The 17,293-nt window shown below is 50.8% G+C and overlaps 1 protein-coding gene across 3 annotated transcripts in view; it reads right to left on the bottom strand.

Annotated features, from left to right (window-relative positions):
* ADCY1 (adenylate cyclase 1) overlaps positions 1–17,293 on the bottom strand; it is a 91,142-nt gene that overhangs the window by 53,211 nt on the left and 20,638 nt on the right. For all 3 annotated transcript variants that reach the window (XM_047695421.1, XM_047695423.1, XM_047695422.1), the window contains exon 3: positions 3,631–3,749. In XM_047695421.1, the coding sequence (XP_047551377.1) occupies positions 3,631–3,749 (119 nt within the window). The remainder of the gene's footprint in view (positions 1–3,630; positions 3,750–17,293) is intronic.

Raw genomic sequence — 17,293 nt, 5'->3', positions numbered from 1 at the left:
CACACAGCCTCCCTCCGCCTCACACAGCACAGCGGTGCCCTCACTGTGATTCTGTCCAGTACAGAATTCTGCCCTTGAACATGCCACCCCAGCCCCTGCTTCCAGCCCTCCCTGTGAAAAATCACACATTGGTCTTGTGGGCGGTCACCTGCCTGTGACACGCCTTCTCTCCCGCTTTGCTCCTAGTGTCTGGCCCTTAGGGCTCGATTACAACATGTCTAGTGGTGTCTTCATTGTGTGTGCCCTAACCGAGCTTCTTCAATGTGTAGGTGAGAGCCTTCCATCGAACCTGAGATATTTTGAGCCATATTCTTTTTCAAGTATTCTTTCTGCCCCTTTCCCCTCCCCTGGGACTCATCATGGGTGTGCTGTTGGACTGGCCTGTGTCCCTGGAGTCTCTGAGCCTCTGTTCTCTCTCCATCACCCTTTGTTCATTCCGTTCATCAGGTTCCACAATTGCAACTGTCTGTCTTCAAGTTCACCAACTCTTTCTTCAACCTGCTCACATCTGCTCAATGTGGAACCCCCTCCCCCACCCCGCAGTGACCTTCTCGTTCGAAGTATTGTATTTTTCAAAGTCAGAATTTCTGGAAGTCTTTCTCATGTTCTCCTTTATTTGGACACAGTTTGTTCTTTGAATGTATGTAAAACAGGTGATTTAGGGGCCCCTGGGTGGCTCAGTCAATTAAACATCTGCCTTCAGCTCTGGTCGTAGTCCATGGGTCCTGGGATGGAGCCCCGTGTCCGGCCCCCTGCTCAGTGGGGAGTCAGCTTCTCCCTCTCCTTTTACCCCTCCCCCACTCATGCTCTCTCTCTCTCAAATAAAAACTTTTTTTTTTTAGATTTTATTTATTTATTTGACAGAGAGAGATCACAAGTGGGCAGAGAGAGAGAGAGAGGAGGAAGCAGGCTCCCCGCCAAGCAGAGAGCCCGACGCAGGACTCGATCCCAGGACCCTGGGATCATGACCTGAGCCGAAGGCAGTGGTTTTAACCCACTGAGCCATGCAGGTGCCCCATCAAATAAAAACTTTTTTTAAAAATGGGGGATTAGTTCTGTCCAGAAGTCCAATGTGCGGGCTTCCTCAGGACAGCTTCTACGGACTGCTGTTTTCATCCCTATGTGAGCCACACTGTTTGTGTTTTTGCATATCGCACATGTTCTTACGGAAAACTAAACAGTATAATGTGGCAAGTCTGAAAATGAGAACACCCCCACCCTCAGGATTGGGGTTGTTCTTATTGCTAATTATGTTGTTATCTGTTCAGTGACTTTTTGTTGCTGTTGTTCAGTGACTTTTCTAACAAATGCTCATGAGAGACCATTAAAATCTCTGGTCGGTTAGCCTAATGGCCCATTAATGGCTAGCCAGAAACTTCCTCACATGCCTGCAGCCAGTAAGTCTCTCAGTCCTTGATGACAGGCACGTAGCCATGCAGATTCCAGCTCTGCCTGACTCTGCTCTTCCTGGTTGCACACAGCCTCAAGGTCAGCCTCAAGACCTCAAGGACAGCCCAGAGTCCTCGTGGTCCTTCCTGAGCAGGCACACGGCCCTACTCTTGGGCATGATCTTCTGATTCCCAGAAACATTCGCAGAGCCTTTCAAAGCCCCTGACAGACATCTCATTCCCCAGTTTTAAGATTTTAGTGCCCTGCTGCTGGCCTCGGCTGCTATCACTGCCTGTGACAGCTATGATGTTAAAACAATTGTCACTGATTGTTTTTAACAAATGTCCCAGGGCAAAAGCTGTTCACACTGAGTGTTGAGTCAGGTCAAATAAAGACAAGCCTTGAGCAAGGTTTTCCAGGGAATTCCCAGACAGTCAAATAAGGACAGTTCTCTGAGAATGTGTCAAAGCCCTAACCCCATTCTGTCCCCTCAGGTGGCTGTCAGTGGGCAGGTTCTCACTGGGATTACAGCGGGCGATTTTCAAAGCCATCACAGAGCTAAAAACAGTGAACAGGGTGAGTGAGAACGCTACAAAGCTCGCTGTTTTTGCCAAGATTTAGCTGTTTCTCTTAAATACCCATTCCTGGATTCCTCAGGCTTTGGCTCATGTCCAGTGCTCTGACAACATGGACTCTGACAGTTTTTGTCAGTACTGTCAAGGCATCTACAGAGGAGAGGATTTGCAGATGTCCTTACTCCACTGTTCCTGAAGGCATCAGCCTATTAGTCGTGAGTGGAGTACTGACTTGGGACTTTAATCCTGATGGGGTGGGGAACCAGTGAGGGACTCTAACAAGGACGGTGAGGAGGACAGTGAGATGTCCACATCTGGGCTGGAGGAAGGCACCTCTCACCCTGTGCGAGCGTGGCCAGGGGAGCCAGGCTGGGGCTCGTGCCGTCAAGGACAGGGACCCAATCTCGGCTTCCTCTCTTATCTCAGAGCTGTCACACGTGCACCTGCTGAGAACGTGGCACCCCCCAGGGGATGTGGGTGGAGGGAAATGGTGACTTTGCACAAGGGGGTTTGTTGTCGTAGGCCAGAAAAGAGGGAGAGAAAGGCACATAGGCACTGAGCACCAGACTCACCCCTCTACCTGCCGCAGCAGGAGGTCCTTGAGGTCTTATGCCTTCCCTGCTGTGTGCAGATGCTCTACACCCCTCCCTCAGGCCCTCCCTGGATTGTTCTGGTGGTCTGGTCTCAGCAGGGGGCTGGGTCACTGTGCCCTGTCCTTACCCACCATGGAGAGAAAGGGGATGAAGGGGAAGTCTAGGTGAATGTCAGCACCTTTGGGGACTCAGTCCGCAGCACTCAACACAACCAGGAGGGTTATACTCTGTGGTGTCTGCAGGGCCGCGTGGCAGCCACCAGCGCCTGCCTGAGTGACACCTATGTAAAGTGCCACACTTAGCTAGTGGAAGTGCTCTCCCAGGGAAGGCACGATGGAATGGAGCACAGTTATTTTTAGTTGGGTCTCTAAAGACAAGCACACAAACACCAGAGTGTGTCTGGGGCAAGGCCGTTTCCTCACCTGTAAAATGGGAACAATCCCTACCTCCCGGGGCTGCCAGGAGAAGCAGAGCATGGGCAAGAGGAGGCCTACCCCAGACCCCGGGACCGAACAGAACACTCAGCTGTCACCCCGATGTGGGCCAAGTCCCAGCCCAAATTCCGCCACCCAAACCAGCTCAGGGCCAGAGTGCCAACCCTCTCCACTCTCGAGCCTATCCAGGAAACAGGAGGTGAGAAGTAGGGGGGCAGAGCGGCTGTGACACTGTCAGCCAAGTGTTCTCCTGGCCCTCCGTGGGACCTGCTGTCCCAGCCGGCAGGTGCTCACCTGGGCCTCCCGACCCACACCCTGCCCCTCCTCCCCTCAAACGGGGGACCCTCCACCCCTATCAGCCCACGGCCTCCCACCTCTGCTATCACCCACACCCCCACGCTTACCCCTCACCTCCTTCCCCCACCCCACCCCCACCATCGCCTCCTGTCTCCGTCACCTTCTCTACCTCCCTCAGCAGCCCATATCCATCACCTCCGCTTCCCTCACTTCCCACCATCCCCTCGCCCTCACCCTCTCCATCAACGCCCGTCCCTGCAATCGCCTCCTCCTCCTCCTCCTCCCACACCGCCCTCACTGGAGCTCCCCAAGGCCCACCACCGTGGCCGGCGTCAGCCCTACCTCACATTGTCATGCCGCTGGATGTAGATCTTGTGGAAAATCCTCTCGGGGGGCTTCAGGAAGTCCTCCTTCATCTCCATGGCAACATTCCGGGGCAGAAGACTCATAAGCAGCCGCTCCTGGACAGGAGAGACAGGCCCGTGTGACACAGCGGGGTCCTCCCCGCCAGTCCTCAATCACCCCGAGGTCGGCGCCGGGGAGCTGCCGGCATGAGAGCCCGGGCACCTCCCGCTGTGCGCCAGCACGCAGTCTGGTCCTGCAGATCCTGCCTGGCCCCTAAGCCCCGGCAGGTTGTGCCCAGGCCTGGCCTGTCATTACCCGGGTGACTTGCTCCCAGAGCACTGGGAAGGGGCCCGCATCTCCACCGGGGCACCCAGGCCACCGTGGCAACCCTCCTCCATTGCCCCCGACGCGTGTGCCCCAGCTGCCCTGTGCAGGGCTGACAAGCAGGAAACACAGGATGGCCCGGCCTCACTCGCCACCCCACTGCCCAACACGGCGCTCAGATGGACGTCAAGATGGGCTGCAAAAAACCATTCCCCAGGACCGACAGGGTCCCGTGATCTCACAGAGACAGACAGACAACACTGCATTTCCCCCTGGTCTTGTCTTCTCATTTCTTCGTTCTCTATGGGGGTCAGATTTTCTTCCCCCGCAGAGAGTGGAATAAACATCTAGGCTTTTCCAGAGGAGCGCGGCTGCCCCAGAGACTCCATCGTTCTTCTGAGGACCCGGTTTCCTCATGCAGACTCTGCCTCTCTTCCTCCCAGGGATCCTTGCCTGACCTCAACCCCCCGGCCCTTGACCAGCCGGCCGCACCTGCATCAGAAGCCCCCCTTTCGGTCCCTCTCACGCCCCTTCCCACCCTGCTTCAGAAAGCAAAGGGAGAAAAATCGGCGTTGCGATCCCCTGTAGAATTAGGGAGGACAGCCGGCTTAGAACAGCAAACACAGGCAGAGACAGGACAAGAGAAGCCCCTCCCTCCCTCCCTCGCTTCATCCTTCCAGCTCAGCTCTGCTCTGGCCCCAGGCCCTCAGCGGCAGCCGGTTCCGTTCCCAGAGGAACTCCAGCAGAGCCCTCAGGCACCTGGCATCCCCCAGCCCAGAGCACACAGCCAGTGACCCTGCGGGACCACAGATCCTTTCCGTGAGGCCACGTCTCAGCCCGGAACAGCCACAATCCCCTGCGACGACCTCAGGAGGACGGTGGGAGCGGCGGCAGCGACAACAGTCACCCAGAGCCCAGCAGTCCTCTGGGAAATGGCCACGGAGGCCTGGGGCGGGGTGTGCGGGCTCCGGATTCCACAGAGCCCTTGATGGGCCTGCGACAACATACCCCACACACTTGAGAAGCTTCCGCAGGGACCGTGTTTCCACCTAAGCTGCTGAGGGGGAAGGCCGGACCCAGCACCGCAAGATGTGGCTGGAGCCAAGCGTGGGTCAGGGGAGGCTGGCACTGGTCTCGGGCCCAGAGCCTGTGCCCGGAGCAAGGCCTGGCTGCACCCTGAGGTCCACCCACACGGCTGCCAAAGGGACAGACTCCGATGCAGAGGAGGGACCTCACAATGGTGCAATGGCCTATGGCCACTCTGGACGTCAGGTCAGCTGTGGGGAGAGGCCTTAGGTCCTGGCCGAGCACACAGACTCCAGACGTGCACGTGTCCATGCTGAGCATGTGAGGACAGCCCCGGGGGCTAAAAAGCCTCTACAGAGGGTGTGGGAACTGGTGGGTGACTGGGGTCTGGCAGGTGGACGCCAAGCCCCTCCTTAGCTGGGGCGCCTGGGGGTCGAGACTGAGACAGCCTGCGGGTGGCTGGCCGTGCCCAGAGGTGGAGGGAGCTCGGGCAGGGCTCACACACGCTGCCACGTGGAGAGGCCCAGAGCAGCATCAGCAACGCGCACACACTTGGAAGCTTCTGGAAATGCTGTGAGGCACAAGGTGGGGACACAGGTAGAGCTGGACCTTACAGAAGGCCACCCACGAAGGGCCCAAAGAACACACAGCTTCACACTCTTTCCTGGGAAGGACCGGTGTCTTGGAGCTCCACATCCTGGGCAACCTAGGCCACCGAGCCACGTTTAGGGGTTTGGGGGGTGGCACCTACCCCTGAGGGAGTGCCCTGCATGGAGGGTCCCTGGGGAAAAGGACGGTGGCCTGGCCTCGCATCCCAGCTCTGCCTTTTTGGGTCAGTCCAGCGCTATCTGAATTCCATCCCATGAGACGGGGAGACAGGCAGGTGTTGTCTGAGAAGGGGTCACGGCACTGCGGGGCCCCACTCCCCATCGTGCCTGCCAAACCTCCGAGTCCCGCTGTCCAGGGTTTGGCACTGAAATCCCTCATCAGCTTCTATAAAAATGGTGTATCAGATCTAACAAGGGAGGCTGCTTCCCCCGCGTCTATCATACACACACCCCATTCTCCTAACGCTCTGGAACCGCTCTCTCTCCGGGGATCCCGGCTGAGGACACAGCTCTGGGACCTGGTCTGTCCACCACCTCTGCTATCCTGCACGATCTGGAGTTAGAACAGGGAAACAGAGACAGCTACAGACCAAGGGTTGCGCCAAGAGGGAAGGAGGGCCTGAAAAGGCAGAGTGGGCAGAAGGGAGGGCAACGTGCTGGGCAGTGGCATCAGGGGCTGGGAGAGAGGCGAAGGCAGAGCTGGCCACTGTCCTCAGATCCCTTCTCCATCTCTAGCACAACCATCTATCCCCTTCCTCTCATCTGGGGCTTGGTGACCTAAAATAAACACTTCATGGTCCAGGCTCCCCTCATAGCTAGAGGTGGCCCATGAGATGGACCATGTGAGAAAGGTCATGTGAGAGCTACTGGAATGTTCCTTAAAGAGAGCCTGTTCTTTCTTTTCTCCCTCTGTTGCTGGGAATACAGTCACGATGTCCAGCTCTCTACCTACCATCTTGATTCCCAAGGATGAGGGACACGAGCTGACAATGGCAGACCAATTAACAGATGGAGACTGGGTTGTCGGGGTCACACAGATCATCTCTGCCACATCAACCATAAAGGGACTCCCAGGAACCTGTATATGAGGGGAAAGAGCGCTCTTGCCTGCATAAGCCTTTGTCATATGAAACCCCTAAGGGCAGGCTGTCCTTCTGGCCAGAGGCTCAGCATCAGCTCCGTGCACAAGATTAGGGACGGTGCCTAAAGCCGGCATGCACAACCGGGAGTAAAGGCACGCCACGTTCCCATTGGGAGCAAAGCACCATCTGGCAAGATCAAGCACCCGTCCTCGATGAAAAACAGTGAAACCTGGGGCAGAGTCATTCTCTGACATCATAAAGACGTTACCTGCCATCCACACCCAATCTCGAACCTAGCCCCAAAGCCCCAGGCAGGAATGAGCACTGCGGGCACACCATCAGGGGGCACAACACGGATGCCTTCTAACCAGCACAATAAAACACAAAGCCAGAAATCCAAAGGGCAGGTTTATGAAGATGGACCTACAAAGTATCCGTCGATCATACAAAGCACCCCAGCATCCTGGGAACCTGACGACACTTGACTATCAAAATGGAGCTTAAAATAAATGCATGATTCCTAAAAAAAATTCTATATTTGAGTCATAGCTGGGAGGACTCTGCTTCTGGGAGACGTTGCCTTCCTCCTCCCGCTATGTGCACTCAAGTCCAAGGTGTTACATGTGAAAGTCACAAGAAGACTCTGGAAGGCAGAGGGGAGGAGGCGCAGATGTGGGGACAGAGGAGCAGCCCAGAGGTGAGACCCTAAGCAATCTGTTTGCCTCTTCCCCCAGATTGGGAGCTGGAGACAGGGCAACCCAGAAATACCCAGAAACACCAGCAGGCACCAAGCTGGTGCCTCCCCTCAAACCCAGCTCTCTCTGGCCGAAAGGCCAGGAGAGGGGCAGCCTCCTGAGAGGAACACTCTAGATAATGTCCCACTCCAGACAAGCCACTGAAACTCCTGCACACCACCACACTCCTCCGCTGGGAGGAGCCAACACGCACACCAGGGCACCAGCAGCCCGGCCTTTCTGGATAGTAGCACACACAGCCTGCTGCTCCGGCCAGGGGAGAACAAGGGCTCTCCTGCTCTTCCCTCCAGGCAGGAGCCAGACCCCTCCAGCGTGGCAGTAAGGAGGAACCACCACGAGCCCCAGCAGAGGCCCGGTGTGGAGCCCAGACTCTCCACCACACCTGCAAGTGGTGCCCCCTTCCCGTGCCAAGTGAAGGAGTCACAGAAAACCAGCCCAAAACAGAAGGTCCAGACAGGACCCAGAGTCTCCCTCATTATACCCCAAAAGACCCGGTTCCTATCGAAAACCCCTCGGCATCTCAGAACCAGAATGGTCTCAGCAAATGAATAAAGATAATCAACAGGCAGTGACACCGGGACAAACACAATAATCAGAGTAACTAACAAGACTTTAAAGCGGCTATTGCAAGAGTAACTCGATGAGCAGTCACAAACACACTTGAAAAAGAGGGGGAAAAAAAGAAACTCCAGCAAAGAGATGGAAGATACAAAAGAGAATCAAATGGAAATTTTAGAACCGAAAAAAAATAATGAAATAAAAAGCTCGACAGGTGGCAGAGAATAGAGGAAAGCCTGGGAGAAAAAAATCCCAAAAACACAGCGACCCATGGGACTCTAAGAGAAGATCCAACATTCATGTCAACGGAATCACCGAAGATGAGAAAGAAAATGGCTGTAAAAATATTCAGAGAACTAATGGATGAAAAGTCCACAAATTTGACCAAAGACATAAATGTCCACACTTGGGAAACTGGGAAGACCCCAACAGAGACAAACCAAAGAAGTCCATACCAGGACACAACATAACCAAACATCAGAAAAATAAGACACCAGGGGCACCTGGGTGGCTTAGTGGGTTAAAGCCTCTGCCTTCGGCTCAGGTCATGATCCCAGGGTCCTGGGATTGAGCCCCGCATTGGGCTCTCTGCTCAGCGGGGAGCCTGCCTCCTCCTCTCTCTCTCTCTCTCTCCCTCCCTCTCTGCCTACTTGTGATCTGTCAAATAAATAAATGTTTAAAAAAAAAAAAGGAAAGAAAAAGAAAAAGAAAGACAACAGAGTAGCCTTCATAGCAATGAGAGAGTAACAATGCCTCTCCCTCAGAGGAAAGGTAGTTTGAATTAAAGCAGATTTCTCATCAGAAATCATGGAGGCCATGAGAAAGTGGCATGTTTTTCCAGTGCTGAGAGAAAAGAACGGTCCACCCAGAGCCCTTCAGGAATGAAAGAAATCAAGACGAACTCAGACAAGGGAAGCTATGAGGATTTGTCACCAGCAGACCTGCCCCAAAAGAATGGCTGAAGGAAGTCCTTCAAAGAGAAAGAAAAGGAGAACAGGAAGCATCTCTGGGAATCAGGGAGGAAGAAATAACAGGGTACGAGCAAAAATATGCATGAGTACAATATATTTCCCTTCTCCTTTATGTGCTGGTTGAAGGAAGGATTACACCACCACCTGATGTGGCTCTAAATGTGTGCAGAAGAAAGACTTAAGATGGTTTCCCACAGATGAGGTTGAAGGACGGGAAGGTGGACTTTCTGCACTTTATCTGGTAAGATGGCAACGACAGTAGAATGTGATCTTATGCGCCTAGTGGAAAACCTCGAGCCGCATTGAGGAAGACACACGCTCAAGGACACGATGATAAACCAAAACTGAGTTCTAAAAAAAATATTCAAGTAACTCACAGGAAAGCAGGGAAAAGAAATAGAGAAGAAAACAGAAAACAAAACATAAAATGGAACACTTCTGCTCTAACATAATAATCACGTGAAAAATAAATGTTCTAAACACACAGAAGACAGACACTGGCAGACCAGATTAAGAAAGCATGACCCAACTCTACAGAGTTGCCAGGAAACTCACATATAAAATAGTCGGGATCAACGGAAAAGGATGGAAAAAAAATATCACACAAACATTAATCAGAAGATAAAAGAAGTGTCTGTATTATTATCAGATAAACTAGACTTCAAGGAAAAATACTGTAAGTCAGATAGGGACATTACACATGATAAAAGTCAGTCCACCCAAACACAGCAATCCTAAATATGCATGCACCAAACAGCATAGCTGTGAAATATGGGAACCAAAACCTGATAGGACCAAAAGAAGAAAGAGACAAATCTGCAATGTTAGCTGAGGGCTTCTGAGGGAAATAAAGCGATATAAAAGCTGGACAGAGACCACCAATAATACAAAAGCACTCAGGAGGACCATCATACAACAGTATATAATCAACAGTTATAAAACACCTCACCCACGAAGTGCAGAATACACATTCTTTTCAAGCACCCCCAGAACACACACCAAGACAAGCCATATCCTGCCTGGATCATGACACAAACTTTAGCATATTTAGAAGAAATCAAATAATAGAGTATGGCCTTGGAAAATCATGGATTCCAACTAGAAACCAATAGCAGAAAACAACAGAAAAAAGCCCAAATATTGAGAAATTAAACAAAATAATTCTAAGCAATCCAGGAGCCAAAAGGATATCCCAAAGGAAATTTTTAAAAATACACAGAACTGAATGGAAGTGAAAATACAACACAGTATCTGTGGCATGCAGCTCTAAATGGAAAATTTAGGAGACTATAGGCTTGCATTAAAAAAAGAGAAAATTATCAAATAAATAATCTAAGTTTCCATCTAAAGAAAACAGGAAAAGAAGAACAAAATAAATGAAAATTAGAGGAAGGAATAGCATAGTAAACACAAGAAGAAATCCGTGAAACTGAAAACAGGAAAAAAAATCAATGAAACAAAAATGTGATATTTTAAATATATCAGTAAAATATACAAACCTCTAACAAAACCAGTGAGAGAGAAAGAAAGAGAGCAGACGTGACACAAATACACAAAATCAGGAAAAAATTCTATCACTACAGACCCTACAGACACCAAAAGGATAAATGGAATAACAGCAACTCTTCACACATAAATCTGACAATTTCAAAGAAATGGACAAACTTCTCAAAAAGCATAACCCACTACCACTCATCCAATAAGAAATAAATACTATAAATAAAATATTTGAATAGCTCTGTAATCTATTAAGTAAACTGAATTCTTAATTTAAAAAATCAGAGAAAAAAATCTCTAGATCCAGATGGTTTTACTGAATATGATACCACATTATGCCAAGAGAACACAACCCAATTCATTATATAAAGTTAATATTATCTAACACTAAAATTGGATCAAAATAAAAAGAAAACTACAGACCAATATCCCTGAATAATACAGATGAAAACACCCTTAACACAATATTAGCATATCAGCAATACATAATAACACCTGACCCAAGTTTAATCAGGGGATACAATGCAAGTTCAATATGGAAATATCAATCAATGTTACACCATATCAACAGGATAGAGAATAAAAAACACATATCTACACTTGTGGTGAGCATAGCTAGCATAACTAGAAACTTGTCCAGTCACTATGTTCTACACCTGAAGCTAATGTAACATTGTTGCACATTGTAATTACACTGCAAGTATAACATATATTTAAATAAAAAGGTTTTTTTAATCACACAACAATTGATTCAGAAATAGAACTTGACAAAATTTAACATCAATTCCTAATGAAATTCTCAAAAAAATAGAAAGAGGGGGTAACTTCCTCATCTTAATAAAGAACATCAAGAAAAAGCCTATAAATTATATCACACTTAATGTTGAAACACTAAACTTTTTTTTTTTTTTTAACCAGGAGTAACCCAAGGATGTCTGCTTTTCCCACCTTTATTCAACATATAGCACTGGAAAGTACAGTCAGTGAAATAAGGTAAAAAAAGGAAATGAAAGGCACACATACTGGAAAGAAAGAAAGAATACTCTAAATATTTGCAGATAATATGATGATCCACGTAAGAAATATGAAGGACTCTGCACAACCATGCCAAAACAAAACAATATTGAAAAACAAAAACAGAAACAAAAGCTCAGAAGGTTGCAGGATATAAGATCAACATACAAAAATCAGTTGTATCTCTATACACTAAGAATGACCACATGGACACTGATACCAAAAATACAATTTATCATTGGCAATTACTCAGGAAATGGAATTGATAGGGGCAAATATATCAAAACATGTATAGAACTTGCATGCTGAGAACTACAAAACAATGGTTAAAGAACCTGAAGAAGATCCAAATAAATGGGAAGGCATACTATGTCCATGGACTGGGAGACTCAAAATGGTAAAGATGTCAAGATTCCCCAAATTGATAGAACAGGCTTATCACAAATCCTATCAAAATCCCTGCAAAGATTTTAGTAGACAAAGGCCAGATTATTCTAAAACTTATACAGAAAAGCAAAGAAACAATCATAACTAAAATCATTTTGAAACAGAACAACAAAGTGGGAGGAATCACTCTACTAGATTTTGAGATTATATCACCAAAATCACCAAGACTGTGTGGAAGGAGAAACACACAGAGCAAGGGGACAGAGCACAGGCCTTGGAAAGACTCACACAAAGGCACCTGATGGATTTTTGACAAAGGTACAAAAGCAATTCAGTGGAGGCAGATAGAACTATGATACAACCCAGCATTACCGGCAACAGCCCAGACATGGAAACAACCCAAGTGTCCCCGGATGGATGAAAACAAGTACGGGACATACATACAATGGACTAGTATTCAGTCGTAAAAAAGAAGGCAATTCTGTCATTTGTGACAACATGGATGGACCTATGGGGTATTACACAAAGCAAAGTAAGACAGAGAAAGACAAATACAGTAGAGTCTCCCTTATATGCAGAATCTTTAAAAACTGAACTCACAGATACAAAGAAGAGATTGGTGGTTGCCGGAGGTTCAGGGTATGGGAGGCAAAATGGACGTGGTGGGGATCAAAAGGTCTGAACTTCCAATTATAAAATAAGTCAGTTCTGGAGATGTGATGTACAGCATGTGATTGTAGCTAACCATACTGAAAACCTGGAAGAATAGATCTTAAATGGTCCCATCAGGGGGGCGGGGTATAACTATGTGAGCTGAAGGAGGCTAGCTAAGCTTATTGTGGCGATCACCTCCCAACACATACATATACCAAATCATCATGTGGTGTGCTTTAAACCTAGATGATGTTTTATGTCCATTACATCTCAATAAAACTGGCAATGGAGGACATATAGCATTTTCAACAGATGGCATTGGAGCAAATGGATACCCACAGACCAAAAAAAAAAAAAAAAAAGAGCCTGGATCTAAACTTCACACATGATGCATACATTAACTCAGAGTATATATTTCAACATAAACTATAAAACTTTTAGAAAACACGTAAGAGAAATCTTTGGGATCTAGGGCCACAGAGTTTTAGACTTGACACCAAAAGCAGGATTCATAAGAGGGCAAATTGACAAATCCGACTTCATCAAAATCAAAACCATTTACTCTGCAAAAAACCTCATTAAGAGGATGAAACCACAAGCTACTGACCGGGAGGAAACGTTTGCAAACCACATACATGCCAAAGAACTAGTATCTATAATACATAAAGAACCCTCACCGCTCCATAATGAGAGCTACATGATGATGATTGTAGAAAGACAGGTGATACATATGATAGACAGACATATAGATAATAGGAAGACAAACAGGTAGATCATAGACAGACAGACAGATGATACATAGATCGATCCAGTTAGAAAATAGGCAAAAGACATCAACAGACATTTCTCCAAAGAAGACACAGAGACAGCAAATAACCCCATGAAAAGATGTTCAGTGACATGGCCACCAGGGAAATGCAAATTCAAGTCGCCCTGATGCTTCGGTGCACACCTATCAGAAGTGTTACAACAGCCACTGGTGACACCAGCCCCCACTGGTGAGGGTGCAGAGAAACAGGATCCCTCATGCTTTGGTGTTGGGAGTGAAGCCTCATCCAAATGTTTTGGAAAGCAGCTTCACGATTTCTCAGTGAACTGAACATGCGACCACCACCCGGCCCAGCAACTGTACCCCCAGACATTCACACCGGAGCACTGAAGACTTGCATTCACAGAAAAAACTGCGGGAAGGTTCACAGCAACTTTGCTCACGATCGCCGCAAACTGGAAACCACCGAGATGTCCTCCAGCAGGTGAGCGGTCAGGCCAATGGAGGCCCATCCACACCACGGAGCACGGCTGGCAAGCAAAGGGGGTGAGCTGCGGACAGCAAGAAACTGATCGACCCTCGGCAGACTGTGGAAGACGCCAACCCCGAGAGTCTGCACACCGCAAGACTCCATGCGGGTCCACTTCCGAGATGACACATTTACGGACATGGACAATGGCTCCAAGCTGGCAGTGGCGCGGAGGCGTGGGGGTCCATGCAGTGCTGGCATGCTCTGTGTCTTGGCCGCCCCTGCTCAGTCCCCTGCTGCTGGGGAAGCGATATGGAGGGGACACGGGATGCCTCCGTGTTGTGGCTCACAGCCCCACGTGCACCTGTAATGAGCGCCAACTAAAAGGCTCCATCTAGGGAAAACGACGAATCTGGGTGTGGAGAAAACCCTCATACCTTGCTGGTGGGAATGGAAACCCTCATACTTTGCTGGTGCAAAATGCTCGCCAGTCCCCATGTGGCCCGTGACTCCACTCCGGGGCATCCACCCGAGGGAAACGAAAACCTCTGTCACCCGACACTCACACGGGAGTGTTCTCGGGAGCCCTGTCGGGGACAGGCACCAAGTGGGGATGACCGGACATCCACGCAGCTCTGGCTCACAGGCTGCAATCTGGACACGTCCCCGGACCCTGTGCTCAGGGAGGGAAGCCACAGGCCAGAGGCCACACGCACACCACATGACCCCGTTCCTACAGAGAGCCCAGAACAAGAAAGTCCACGGAGACACAGCACGACCAGGGTGTGGCCCAGTCTGGGAGGGCAGCGGGGAGTCACTGCCAAATGGCACGAGTTTCTTCCCAGATGACGAAAACATTCCACAGTTAGATCATTGTGAGGATGACCGTAAATATGAGAAACTCGTGCAGTACTTTCAGCCTTTAAACTGAACTGACGGTGTGTAAACTACAGATCAATAAGGCTTATTTCTTCTTAATTTAAAAAATAAGTAACAACTGTAGTTCTTGGGGGCTCCAGGAATTGACAGACCCCCTGGAAAACCCATCCCAGATCCCTGACATGTGTCCTCACACAGGGGGCAATCAAACACGCCCATTTTCCTTGTTACGATGACAAACCGGGAATGGGCTTTGTAAACAGCCAGACCGTATTCTGGAATCACGACTGATCGGTGTCTGAAGAACAGGAGGGCCCGGGGAGTGGAGGCCCCTGTGCTTGGGACATGAGGCTGAGCTCGTGTCGGGGTCCTGTCAGACAGGCGTCCTGGCTGGGAGTGGGGAGTGTCAGGGGAGGAGGTCACCAGGGAGCTCCGGGGTGACCTTCAGAGGCCTCTCACCCCATCCCCATGCTCTCCAGCTGTGACAACCTTGGAGCTCAAGGTTAGACCCCAGTGCGTAGTCAGGAACATGCTGAGACCCCCAAGTGGTCTCAACAGAGCAGCCATTCCAGCCCTATCATGACCCCCTCCAAGCCAAAGGAACACAGAGCTGCAGTCACCACCTGCTCCCCTGTGTCATATACGACACTGGTGACCCCCCCATCTGGCTGCCTGAACACCCACTTCCCAGCCTCTACCTGGAAAACTCCTACACATCCTTCAGTGCCCCAGCCAAATGATGCCCTGCTCCTTCTCCACACTATACATCCCATGGATCCCCCCACCCATCCTCCCCGTGGCTCACCCTGCAGAGGCAGGCAGGACCTGTGTCCCACGCACAGTTACATCAAGCCTTGCCAAGTGAAGGTTGGCACCAGCCTTCCAGCAGCCCAGTGTCTCCAGAGCCTGCCATGGGCCATGCATTCAGACGTGTGGAGCTGTGGATGACAGCCCACAGGGGAATCCCGTAACTGCTTCAGCTCTCGAACTTATAACCCCACAAGCCCAGATGCGGAGGCCTCCTCCATCGGCCCGGGCCTGCTTCTCTGCCTCCAACTGCTCAGTTCTATTTCCCATGGCACCCAGGAAAGAGGCCACATAGGGAGTCCCAAGGCCGGGGGCCCACCCAGCCCTGGGCACCAGGGGGCCTCTTGACCATGACCCAGCCAGTTCGTAAGGCCAGGCTCTCCTCACCTTCCCACCATGTACCTGGCTTCTGCGTGAACTTGGCAGGTGCCACGGACTGAAGGGTGTCCCCTCAGCATTCCTGGGTTGAAGTCCTAACCCCCAACGTGACTGTATTTGCAGAAGGGGCTTTTGGGAGGCAACTAAGGTTTAAAGAGGCCAAAGGGTGGGATCCTAGTCTGACAGGACTAGCGTCCTGAGAGGAAGGGAAAGCAACATGTGTCTCTGCGCCCGAGCCCCGAGAAAAGGCCACGCGAGGGGTTTTAAGAACCCAGCGGGGGGCACCTGCCTCGTATGCAGGCAGAAATGAAGTGTCCGGGGGGGAGGAGGGAGGACCCCCTGTTCCAGGGGACCACCCACCGCAAGCACCCCGCACGCACGGTCAAAGGGATGCTGGGCAGGCCCTGCTCTCCAGAGCTGGCTCAGTGCAGGAGGAGGGACGGAGGGTGTCCCGTGCCGGCCGCGCCCCACAGCACAAGTCAGAAGGGCCGGTGCCAGCCTGAGCCCGGGTGCTGCTAGGGCATGGGGCTGAGCGCTGTGGCCTCAGCTCTGCTTCCGTGGAGTCCGGGCAACCGTGGGGACGACAACCCAGTCATTGCAGCCCCCGCGGAGCTCCAAACACGGCATCTCAGTGTGCCAAGGGGTCCAGACAAAACCCACTCCCCGCTCGGCACCAGGAGGCCAAGGGCACCCACAAACACGGCCCTGGGAGCAGGGGCCACTGCCCGTGTGTGCATGTTGGCGACTCTGGAGGATTACCCTGCGCACGCATCCCCAGGACAATGGGGGTGGGGAGGACATCCTCCCTGGATGCCCACGTGGCTCACGGGGGAACCCCTGACCCGGAGGTGACTGTGAGCACCAAGTCGACAAGTTAGCGGTCACGGGCTTTCCAAACCCTTCGTTTGCTTCTCGGATCAGTTTCAGGAGTGGACACCTTGTGGGAATTGGCGCCTCTCGTCTAAGTTCTCAAATATTCTGGTGCCAACGCCTCCTGAGTGTTTCCCTCGTATCTGTTTTTAGCCCAACTCGGTCTACAGCCGCGTTGCCCATCCCTGAGACCTCTGGGTGCCTGTTCTTTCTTCCCAATCAGTTGCTCTAAGGCTTTTCTGTTTCAAAGACCCAACGTTGGACATTTTTGTTCTCAAAGTGAAAGACCCCTGTGAAAAGACCCTCCAGGTCCTCTCGGAGGATTTGACCTCGGGCATCCGTAAGCCGAGCCTAGCGTGGCTCAGGACACCCAGGGCTGGGAAGGGGGGCCGTGGCTGGTCTGGGGGCCCTGGGCCTCCGCTGTGCCCGCACTGCCATGGGCTACTCTGTCACTCCTGAGTCAGAAACTCTAAGCCAGCCCCAGATTGGAAAGTGGAATAAACTCCTTACAGACCAGACCACAACACAGAAGCATCAGGGTGTGAACTCGGGCGGGAAGAACATTATGGATCACACACCCCCCTATGCTCGGCCACGACCCTGCACAGGGGC

Source organism: Lutra lutra, chromosome 11, assembly GCF_902655055.1.
Source record: "Lutra lutra chromosome 11, mLutLut1.2, whole genome shotgun sequence".
In the NCBI taxonomy this organism is placed as follows: Eukaryota; Metazoa; Chordata; class Mammalia; order Carnivora; family Mustelidae; genus Lutra; species Lutra lutra.
Note: the sequence above shows the minus strand (reverse complement) of the source record. Positions and strands in the feature narration are given on the sequence as shown.